The sequence below is a fragment of the Aspergillus luchuensis genome, chromosome 2, assembly GCF_016861625.1.
Source record: "Aspergillus luchuensis IFO 4308 DNA, chromosome 2, nearly complete sequence".
NCBI classification, from domain to species: domain Eukaryota; kingdom Fungi; phylum Ascomycota; class Eurotiomycetes; order Eurotiales; family Aspergillaceae; genus Aspergillus; species Aspergillus luchuensis.
Window position 1 is genome coordinate 2,377,316 of NC_054850.1, and position 11,771 is coordinate 2,389,086.

At 49.6% G+C, this 11,771-nt stretch overlaps 2 protein-coding genes across 2 annotated transcripts; one reads left to right on the forward strand and one right to left on the reverse strand.

Moving 5' to 3' along the window:
• Window positions 1-785: 785 nt before the first annotated feature.
• Window positions 786-8,630, reverse strand: AKAW2_20770A (type I polyketide synthase; the record flags this gene model as incomplete). The annotated part of the gene is made up of 8 exons (XM_041685519.1): window positions 786-2,151; window positions 2,203-2,534; window positions 2,599-2,961; window positions 3,024-3,882; window positions 3,957-6,234; window positions 6,305-7,486; window positions 7,556-8,108; window positions 8,169-8,630. 8 exons carry the CDS (start codon window positions 8,628-8,630, stop codon window positions 786-788), a joined length of 7,395 nt encoding a protein of 2,464 aa, XP_041539596.1.
• A 1,249-nt stretch (window positions 8,631-9,879) lies between these two features.
• On the forward strand, window positions 9,880-11,567 carry AKAW2_20771S (uncharacterized protein; the record flags this gene model as incomplete). The annotated part of the gene is made up of 4 exons (XM_041685520.1): window positions 9,880-10,354; window positions 10,466-10,640; window positions 10,697-10,930; window positions 11,018-11,567. The coding sequence occupies 4 exons, from the start codon at window positions 9,880-9,882 to the stop codon at window positions 11,565-11,567; spliced, it is 1,434 nt and encodes a 477-aa protein (XP_041539597.1).
• Window positions 11,568-11,771: the final 204 nt, after the last annotated feature.

The window sequence follows — 11,771 nt, forward strand, 5'->3', positions numbered from 1 at the left end:
CTCCTTGGAGTAGCCACCCCTGCTTCTTTTATGCTAGTGTTTATGGGAGAATCGATAGCGTTGCCAGCGGTTCTCAGAAACAGGTAGCCTATGGCGAAAGCCCTCATTTGTGGGTGGTTTGCTCGTTGCGGATCCGCGGGGCTAAACAAGGCTTGTAGTGGCACCAATGCTATCTCCCCTGTCATTTCTCTCTCTCTCTCTCTCTCTTTTTTTTTTTTTTTTTTTTTTTTTTTTTTTTTTCTAATTTTACTGTGGATAGGTCGTGCCTGGCTTCCCCCTTCAATTTCCGTATCTTGATCACACTGCTTCTGGGCTAATCTTTGCCTAGAACCAGAACAGATATCTCTGTTTAACATCAGCCCTTCAAATGACTGATTTAACACTAGTACCTAGAGAAGAGCCAGATATCTAAATAGTTACATTACAGTCAAGTAGGTGACTTGCGCTCACAACTGGCAGGCAGAATAGGAGAATTTATGTTTGTTATCTAATATATAATGCCGCATACTAAAGGTACTATTTGAAGTAGTACTCTTACGTCTTGATCCACCAATGTTCAGCTATGCTTGGTCCCCAGACACAGTATAGACCACCCTGCATAGTACTTAGTACTGGTATCACGAGCCCCACGAAGATGAAAACCATTAAGCATTGGTAATTTATTTGACTGCATAGCAAAAGTCGCATTGGAAAATACCAAGTAAACGCAGACTAGTCCAGAAACTGATGAGTGAGTAATGACTACTATCTTCCTGATCTGCGCCTCTGACGGACCTTCATACCCATTACGCACCCCCTTCCGCTCTCACAATCTGTGAAACGAACTTCTTCTTCAGCGCCTCTATCACTGACATCCCTAAAGTAGCAATAGACCCCGCATTCAAGATCTCCAATGTGCTGATCTCAATGCCGCCCAGACTTCTCTTTATCCAGTTCCTGATCTCGATAGTGACAAGGGAATCGACGCCCAGCGCGGCTGGTGATACTCCAGCATCTAGATCCTCCAATGGCTGTAGCATATAGGTGTAAATCTTGACAGCCAATTCATGTGTTACTAATTCCCCTGAAGCAGGGTCATTAAGCATTGTTTCTGGATCTGCTTCTACGGACGTTAAGAAACTTTTGAGCGCGTCGGTCTTTCTGTTTCCACCACTGCTATTGGCTGGCGCCTCAGTGTATATGTTTTGAAAGACTGCCATGCGAGGGTCCTTTCTCCACAATATACGATTGGAAGGATCGGAAAGAGGCTTGTCGCAACGTAGCCCGATTGTTAATGATCCATCTTCCATTGGATCCACTGCGGATTTGACAATGGCCCAATTGAGTGAATCCAAGAGGTCCTTCTCCCTGAGGAAGTAGCCGTCCGCGGCGCGAAGTGCATCTGCTTTGTCACTGTTTCTAGCTAGATAGCCAATGTCGTCCATAAGACCGATGTGTAAGACTGAAGCGGGGAGACCTAGACTCCTGCGGTACTGGACGAAGGCGTTGAGGAATGCATTGGCTGCGGCGTAGTTTGCTTGGCCTGGTGAACCGAAGGACCCGCTAATGGATCCAGCAACGAAGAAGAAGTCCAGAACTTCCGGCATCGCGTGGTGTAGATTCCAGGTCCCATGGACTTTTGGCTCAATTGCGGCGGTCCAGTCTGAGAGATCCATTTCCATGAATGGCTTGTCTTGAAGTACCATTGACAGTTGGAGGACTCCCTTGATTGGTTTCTTTGCGACTTGGACGATGCTCATAACGTCTTCTTTGTTTATGACACTACCTTGAATGGTTTGGACACTGCAACTCTGACATTCTAGCTCTTCAATAAATCGCTGGTCCTGTTCTGATGTTCCGGCCGATCGGGAGAAGAAGATGAGGTGTCTGGCGCCTCTCTCGACGAGCCAGGTAGCTATTGCTCGGCCCAGGCCGCCCATCCCGCCAACAAGAAGATAAGAGGCATCGGCCCTTAGAGTCAGGTCAGGAGTAGTTGCAGCTAGTGGTAAGTCCTGCCCTCCCTCTGGAATTGTCACGATGATCTTCCCCATGTGCGTGCCTTTCTGCATGTAATGGAAGCTGTCCTCAATCTGAACGGCAGGGAAGACTGTCATGGGTGAAATAGGCTTGATGTCTCCCGATTCGAGCATTTGAAGGGTACGGACAAGTAGCCTGTATCATTATGTTAATGGTGTGGTTTAGTGCACCGAAAATGGAACATACCGGTGACGCTTCGAAGTGTCAAGCCCATTCAAATCGATACCAATAAAGCTTCTATTTGCCTCAAAGAGACCCATGTCCAACTGGGCCTTTCCAACAATGTCTTCCTTTCCTATTTCAAGCATTTTACCACATGGAGCTACGCATTGCCAGGAGGCATGTAGAAGCTCCCCCGACAAGCTGTTGAGCACCAGGTCGACACCACGGCCTTCAGTAGCAGCAAGGAGAGCCTCTCGGAAGGAGGTGTCACGAGAATTGAAGATATGACTGCGAGGAATGATGAAGGCTTCTGTAAGATAACGGGCCTTTTCCTCGTTTCCCACAGTTGTATAAACCTACACATTGGTGGACACGAACTCAATTAGACTTGAAGTATCACTGAAGAGGGAAATGGCTCACCTGGACTCTACCAATGCTCTGGCAGATGTTCAAGGCTGCGATCCCAATGTCTCCACATGCGGAGTGAATCAGCACTGACTGGCCGCTCTGTAGACCACCGACGTCTAGAAGCGAGTGTATGACAGTGGCATACACGACAGGCAGAGTGGCAGCTTCCTCATATGAAATGCTTTGCGGGATCATGGCGCATTTCGTAGCTGAAATCGTGATACGTGTCGCAAAGCAATTTTTGCTGAGGTAAATGACTCGATCGCCAACCTGAAGATTGGTTACTCCAGTACCTACGTCTGTTACCACACCGGAGCCTTCCAGCCCAATACTCATTTCTTTATCTTCAAGGACTCCCATGGCAAGAAGCACGTCCTAGAAGTTTGGCTTAGTATTTCCCGAGGGTAATGGAGTCAGGAGATTACGGGGGTTCCTACTCTAAAGTTCAGGCCTGCGCAACGCGGCTGAATGACCACTTCACCGTGCTCAGGTTCTGTTGTTGGCAAAGGGGTCCAATGTAGAGTTTGTAATAGCCCGGGGCGCCCGATGGCCAACTTAGCAGCGCAAGGCTTGGATGCCGTGAGTGCCAGGTCGTGGGCCACTGAGGCCGGATAATATCGTCCTACTAGAATGGTCCCATTACGGATGAAAAACTCGCTATCTGCATCGAGTGATCCCAGCGAATTATGGCCGTGAAGGCTTTCAAATATCTTTGCAATCGGTAGGCCGAGTGGATCTCCGAGCCAATTTGATTCCAGGGTTGCGAATGAGACAGAGTTCTCTGCTCGTAGCGTTCGAGCGAGGCCAAGGGTGAGGCCAAACTCGGGTGATGAACTTACTTCATTTTGGGCCGCCGGAAGGAGCCACAGTATCTTGCTGTTCCCTTGTCTAGCCACCATTTTCTGGAAAGCTATCAGATCTTCGTGGGATATGTTCGCGAAGAGCGGTGCTTCGAGCTCCAAAACTGAGATAATGTCTTGATCCGGTGGAGGTCCATCTTGAAGTGTGCTCAAGTCGACCTGATATCCACGGATCGTTAGCGTATCTAGAAGATGCTCAATATCCTGTCCGACATTGTGGAGTAGAGTCACGCGATGAATATTGGGTAGGAGTTGTGCATGCCGGTAGACCATATTGACGTTGATGTGATATGGGCGAGGGCCGTCGAAGACTTCGGCAGCCTTAGAGTACCCTGCCCATTTCAGAGCGTATTCCCACTTGTGGGGAGGCATGAACGGCTCATCAACTCTCCCATCATTCTCACCCAGCCACCACCCTGGCAATATTCCCATAATTCTTTGTCCAATGGGTCAGCGTGGACTCTGAATTAAGAGGAGCCTAGTACAAAGGTTGGAATATGGGAGACTTACAGGCTCAAAGCCCTTATCGTTGGGCATAATTCTTGCAAAAATAGGTAACCTCGGGGAGCAAGCAGCTTTCGTACGTTCATCAGAGTGTCGTGGATTATGGGAGTGGCATGTAGAACATTGCTTGCAATGATCAGATCGTATGATTTGGCCTCAAACCCTTGTTCGATTGGGTCTTTCGTGATGTCAAGCGTCTTGAATTCCAGTCCTTGATATTCCTTGAACCTTCTCTGCGCAGCGGGAAAGAATCCAGCGGAAATATCAGTAAAGGTGTACAGCGAGTACAGGCGGTCACACTCCGGGCCAGAGGATGTGGTTAGACCTCGCAGGGCCGTTGCCGTGACGCTTCCAGTGCCAGCCCCAATCTCGAGCACCCTCAAGGTGGGATTTGTATGGCCTGCAGAAGCGAAGAACTTGACTGAGTCTGTTCTAGACTCAGCGAAATCATAATACTTGCCAAGTCCGTTGTCTGCTTGGAGTAATTCCAGACTGTCCACTTGCCCCTGGGTGAGAGCAATGCAATTATCTAGAATCCTGGTGATGAGCTCGGCTACGATTCCAGCGTCGGTTTGCGACACGAGGTGTTTCAACTCGTGAATTAATGCGAGCCGGGCATCAGTGCTGTGAAATAACATCTCCTCTGCATTTGGAAGCAAATCGTACTTGTTGTTCCATGCCCTAACTATCTGGAGCTCAATCCACGAGCGGAACTTCTGTAGGTGCTTGATGTCACAGTCCAGATGGAATGTCCGATGGCCTATCTCAACCATACACAGAAGTGCCAGTTTTTCCAGTCGTTCAAGGTTTGTTGAGCACTTTCTTGAGCTCACACTGGTTCTGATCATGAAATGTATCATGTTCAGTTGAAGGTGGGGCTTCCAGTGTAATTTAGCCGCCCCGATCGTATCAGGCTTGTCCGCTATTGAATTTGTTTCCAAAGGGGAATACCTGGCTCCCGCTAGAGACAGAAAAATGCCTTTTTCGGACTTCGCTACCACTTTTCCCGAAATCGCACTGGTAGAGCTAGTTGTGGCAGCAGCCTCGACGACCGCATCCGTGGAACTCCTGCTGCCACTGATATAGATTTGCTCAATCCTTGTTGGAACACATAAATGAGACATGCGACGGTAAATACCGCCACAACTTGCTGGAACCAACAGTTGCAGACAGTGATCTATGGTTGTTGGATGAACGACATAGGGAGACTCAGATACCGTAGTTGCCACTAGCCTGGCAGAAGCCATGTTCTTACCCGGTAGACAAGTCACATCAGTCAACCCTCGAAAACATGGACCATAATTAAGACCGATTCTCTTCATCATTGCATACAGGCTGTTGGCTGACCGGGGATGCTGGGAAGAGGGCGGTATTGACGTAGGATGCGTGCCTCCCGCTCTGATCTGGCCTACACAGTGCTTGATCCAGGCATTCTCATTGAACGAGATTATGCTGAATTCCCACCAGTCAGAGTCCAACATAGTGGTTAGCCGGATAGGATGTAGATTCGTGATCATCTCAACTGTCTTGGACTCATCCAATATTAATGCTGTGTGCACCATGACATCCCGGAAAGTGCAACGGTCGTCTGAGGAGATCTGTCGCATGGCCTCCACTGCCATTGCAAGGTAGCCTGCACAGGGGAATACAGTATCATTGATAATTCGATGATCATGGAGCCATGGCATGTCTTCTAAACGAAGCATGTTGCGCCATTCGGGTCGTAGGTCGTTGCCCTCCAAGGTGCGAGAGCCCAGTAACTCGTGGTGAGGAAATTCACGGGACCTCCACTCCTTGCACATTCTGCTTTCGGACCAATACTCATTCTCATGGTGCCACTGGTATAGTGGCAGGTTAGTGAGCAAGCGCCTTGCTAGGCAGATCTTTTGAAAATCCAATGATACATTGTTCAAGTATAGCTCCCCGACCATGTGAAGTATGGATTCGGTACAGTCCTTACCCCTTGTCATGGCTGTGACGTAAATGTCTTTAGACCGGTTAGCTTCTTGGGAAATCTGTCGGAGCGGCCCTTTGAGGGCACCATGTGGACCCATCTCGAGGAAAAGATGCTCGGTGGATCCTTCGCTGTCCATCAAATGCTTGACAGCACCATAGAATAGGACCGGCTTTTCCGCGTTTTCTCGCCAGTAGCCCGCATTTAAACGACCTGGCCCTTCTATTCTCTTTTCATAGACACTCGAGAAAAAGGGCACTACAGGAGCCTTGCTGTGGACATGCTGACTCAAGAAGGACTCAATCGATTCGCCAATGTTCAGGATATGGTCTGTGTGATGATCAATTTTCAAAATCCAACAATTTGTGTATATCTGTAGAAGAGCAAACTGGGTACCTACGAGAATGATACCCCATCTCCACATTCAACCTACGAACGAAACACCCCGGATCGTCTCTCTTGATTGCTTCACAGGCCTTTTCCAAGACATCAAGATCTCCTGATAGCGTAACACTCTGCGGGCTATTTTCGCACGCTATCACGATCCCTTGAGTCAAATAGCGGGCGACTTCCTTATAGCCAAGCCCTATGGCGGCCATCCCACCCGGCCGTGGGTATCCTTTGGTCAAGTACCCACGGTAGTATGCGATTGTTATTGCTTCTCCGGCTGTGATTGCCTTTGAAGCGTAAGCGGCTGCGATCTCTCCACCCGAGTGACCAATTACTGCGTCAGGCCAAATGCCCCATCGACGAAGAAGGTTCACTAATGCCACTTGAACAGCCGTGACTAGCGGCTGGGAGTACTCTGACTTGGATAGGTTGCTAGTGCGTTCTGGCTCCAACAATTCTTCTCTGAGATTCCAAGAAGGGGCATGTTCCAGTCTGGCCAGTACGCCGCTCAAATCAGTAATGTCTTCGTCGAAAGAGGGATAGTCAATTATCAGCTCTTTAGCCATTCCTGCCCATTGGGACCCTTGACCAGGGAAGACCATTGTTATCGTGGGCGTCTCCTTGATCTTGGTCAAGCGAGAGAAGACCAAGGCATCGTGTGATGCACTGGTGACACAGTAGACTCTGTTAGCTAGATGTTCTCGTCGATTACACAAAGTGTATGAAATTTCCGCCATCAAAGATGGATTGCAACGAATATATCGTTCATGCTCGAGTAGGCTCTGTGCCAGTGACACTGGGTGTGCTGCTGATATTACGTGGATGAACGTCCGAGGACGCGGAAGCGATTTCGAGTTTCCACAAATTGCCCCCGAGTCCTGGCTATCGCTGTCGGATGTAGTAGTTTGGGACATGAAAGGTGCAGCACTCTCGAGGATGGCATGTGCATTTGCTCCCGCAATACCAAAGGAGTTTACGCTCGCTCTCAGCGGCTTATGGGACGGCCAGTTCATAAGGTCGACTGGGACCTCCATGTTAGCCTCCTTGAAGGGTATATTCGGGTTCGGAGTCGAGAAGTTTATGTTCGGGGGAAGCTTCGTGTTCTCCAACGCCAGTATGACCTTCACAACAGACGATACCCCGCAAGCGCCCTCACTATGACCCAGGTTCGGCTTGACGCTTCCAATGTAGACTGGATCCTAATTACCTCCGAAGACTCGTGCAATTGCCGTAGCTTCGACGGGGTCACCCACAGGTGTACCTGTCCCATGAGCCTCGACAAAAACGGTTTGCTTAGGGTCGAGCGACACTTCTCGATATGCTTGACGGATCAATGCCTCATGTGCATCAGAGCTGGGCGTCGTCATTCTCGGCGTTCCGCCGTCGAAATTCGTCGCAGTCGCCCTGATGACGGCACGAATTGCATCGCCATTTTTGATCGCCTCTCCAAGGGACTTGACATAGATGACATTGATGGCTTCCCCCTTGGCATACCCGTTCGCTGCCACATCAAAAGTTTTGCACGAACCGTCAGGTGATAGTGTACCTTGCTCCGCCGTGGCAATGGACATTGTGGGCGAGAATATAAGATTCGTACCCGCAACCAGTGCCCCGGAACAATCGCCCGCACGAATCGCTCGAATAGCTTCATGCAAAGCAATCAAGGACGATGAGCACCCAGCTTTGATGGTGAAAGAAGGTCCTTTCAGATCGTATTCGTAACTTATTCGATTAGAGAGGGAAACATCATGCCCTCCAAGGACTCGGAACATGCCTGCATCCTGGATATCCTTGGCATGGAGATCCAACCAGTCCTGTCCGGTGCACGTCTTAAATCAGTTCCTTCTAGTTTCTATATTTATTTCTCTGCTTACCTCGCCCCAGACTCCAACATAACAACCAGTTTTGCTGCCGCGCCAGTTCACTTGACCCGAGGATTGCATGCATTCATAGACAACTTCGAGCAGCATCCGTTGCTGGGGGTCAACATCGTCCGCCTCTTTTGGACTCATCGAGAAGAAGGAAGTATCAAAATATTTCAGGTTATCACTCTCGGCGAGAAAGTGTCCATGTTTCATCGTGACCGATCCTGCTCGTCCAGTTGGGCTATAGAATCCGTTCACATTGAACCGACTTTGGGGGATCTTGCTTCGCGTGGATCGCTTCTCTGTGATAAGCTTCCAGAGTTCTTCCCCGGTATGAATTGCCCCAGGTAGTCGCAATCCAAATCCAACTATTGCTATCGGCTCCAAGGGGCTGTCAGTTTCACCATGGGTCACAGGCTCATTCGGGAGCTGCACGGACAGCACCGGGGCAGGTAAATCTTTGGAATCCATTATGGGTCTGATGAACATAGAGAAATTGGATATGAAGAAGAGTGAATGAGGGGAGATCATCTTCATATGATAAGACTAAAGCGAGGCAGCGAGACTGGCATGAGGTATGACGAACGGCATGGCCCTTCAGCGGAGCTTTAGATCCGGGAACCTTCAGTCAGGCCCCTTTCAACGATCATTGGACACAAATAGCATAAAGTTACCTTGGCTGTAGCTAATTAGATTCCAAGGGTTTTCATAATTCTTCTTGTTCCATGATTCCCAATCATTCGCTTAGAAACGTGACATTCATCTCTTGGACCTCTCCCATCTTTAGCAACAACGGTGGATCCGGCACAGGGCATGTCAGTCAACCAACGAAACAATTGAAAGAATAAAATTATCATCAAGTTAGTGAGCAAGATGCGGCGAGACAATGACCTCGGTCGATGGTAACGTGATGGTTGGCTTAGATACTGAAGCACAAAGTTAATTGGGGAGTGCGAAATGACAGGCAAGTCAGCTGACGGGAAACCAAACCGACCAACCGATATATACTTTGGCTTATCTATTCCAATAATTATAGCTCCAGAGTCATGTGCGGGGATTCAGGCCTTGGTAGATAACTGGCGTGTGAAGCAAGGTCATATTCAGCAATCCGCCAACCGGGCAATCTTCATGTGCTTCGAGTCGATAGCACAGAAAGTACAAGTTCAGATGCAGCTGGTCTTTTCCACGCGACAAGCCACCTTTCTTCACTAAGCTGTTCTCCTCGATGGAGGACCGTCCGGGGTCTTTGTTCTGTTCAAAAGGAAATCATGTGGGTCATACATATTAACCTTAGGATAGCTTATTTGGATTTAATTACGACTGGTAGGTCTAGGCCCCATAATAAGTCTGTGGGAAATCATTTGCTTTGACAGTATTATCTGTTTCTAACCCTAGAATCATGAGTAATTTGCCTGTTTTTGCTGACATACCCTGATATAGAAACTGGTCAACACCCATATTCGGGATATGACCCAGCTGACAATCCATAGAAGAGTCCATATGCTTAGTGATACCTCCATACCATGTAATAGAGTCAACTATTATTCCCCAAAGTTCGCCTCATTTTCTATGCCGTAATCAGTGGAGGGCGCCCTCCGTATAGAGAATAGTTAGGGCAAATGAGTCAAAAGCGGGTCCAGTGCGGGGACTCCGCAATGGGTTCCAGAAATGACATGCTTCTCGGCGTCGCTATCTCCAAATTTTTTCGCACACTGCCGCCATGTCGACAACTACCACTACAGTGACCAGTGAGATCAGCTCACTCCGTCTCTCTGCTGAAGAAGTCCGACTTCCAGCCCCTCGAGATGACCGAAAGTCACGCCTGCAACAAGTCGTCGTGATCCCCCAGCTATTCGCCGTCACTCTCACGGCCAGTGTGATCAATGGCTTGGTTGTAGTCGGGCTCCCCACCATCACTGCAGACCTCCAGCTGCCCCCTTCGCTCTCCCTATGGCCATCCTCGGTATGCAGTCTCGCCACGGCCTCTACACTTCTTCTGTCCGGCTCAATTGCAGACACAATTGGCCCACGATGGGTGGAACTAGTCGGATCTCTCGCCAGTGGCGCCCTGATGCTTGGACAGGGTCTGTCGCAAACTGGCATTGAGCTGGTGATCATGCGAGCCTTCCAGGGTGTCGGTCTCTCAATGCACCTCGCCTCTTCGGTGTCCATTGTTACCCAACTTTTACCCCCTGGTAAAGGCCGCAATCTGGCATTCTCTTGCATTGGTCTGAGCCAGCCATTGGGCTTCTCACTGGGCCTAGTAGTAGGCGGAATTCTAATTGACACAATCGGCTGGCGCGCAGGCTGGTACATAGCCGGAGGAATCACTCTCTTCTTCACTGTCATCGGATTGTGGTCGTTACCGAAGAGCCCCGTCCAGCGAGATGGACACATCCTGCGCAATGTCCGAACCAAGATCGACTGGGTGGGAGCTGGACTTGCTTCAGCATTTATGGCTTTGCTCTGCTACCTGCTCGCGTGGGTACCCTCAAACACCAACACTATACCCCAATCTAACCAATTTACAAACACAGCATCCTCAGCGCAAACCCCTCCCGCATCCGCTCCGCAGAAAGCATCATCATCCTCTGCGTCGCCGCCATCGCCCTCCCCACCTTCATCACCTGGGTCCATTTCCAAGTCAAGCGCGGCAAACCAGCCCTAATCCCCAACGCACTATGGAGAAACACCTCTTTTTCGAGCATCTGCGCGACAGTCGCCCTCTCCAACGCAGTAATCAACTCCATGGAACTCTTCGCCAGTTTATTGTACGTCCCCGCCTCCCGTCCCCATCCTCTTGCCAGGTCATCCTCTTTTATTTTTATCAACACGTACTAACAAAACACCCCAAACAGCTTCCAAGAAATCCAATCCCTCAGTGCCCTCGGCGCCTCGATCCGCATCCTCCCCAGCCTAATCGTCGGCGTGCTCATCAACCTCGTAATCGGCTTCTTCGTACACCGCATCCCCGCCTACTGGATCGTAACCATCACCTCCTTCTTCTGCGCCTTCTCCCCACTCCTCATGGCTGTTATCAACCCAGCCTGGACATACTGGGCGAATGCCTTCGTCGCGCAACTCCTGCAGCCCATTAGCGCGGACGCGCTCTTCACGGTAGGGTTGATCGTTATCACGAATGTGTTTCCGGATGATACGCAGGCGTTGGCCGGGGCGGTGTTTAATACCTCGGCGCAATTTGGGAGTGCGTTGGGAATGGCGGTGCTGCAGGTGATTTCGACGGTTGTGACTGAGGAGAAGGAGAAGGGTGGAGAGAGTGAGAAGAGGGCATTGATGGAGGGATATCGGGCCAGTTTTTGGACTATGTTTGGGTTGATGGTGGTTTGTACGGCGGTGGGGTTCTTTGGGTTGAGGAGATCGGGGAGGGTGGGGTTGAAGAGGGATTAGGTTGTTGTTATTTGGGTTGTTTTGGGGGGTTTGTGGTTTATTTTTGTGCTGGGTGGGGTGTTGGGTTAGGAAAAGTTTGTTGGGTTTTTGATTTCATTGTCTATATTCAATTGGGTTGGCATGGTTTTTAGGGTTGTTGTGCATCTGCAGGAAGTGGGACATAATAGACTGTGACAATATGATTAGCGAAGGGAAAGCATACTT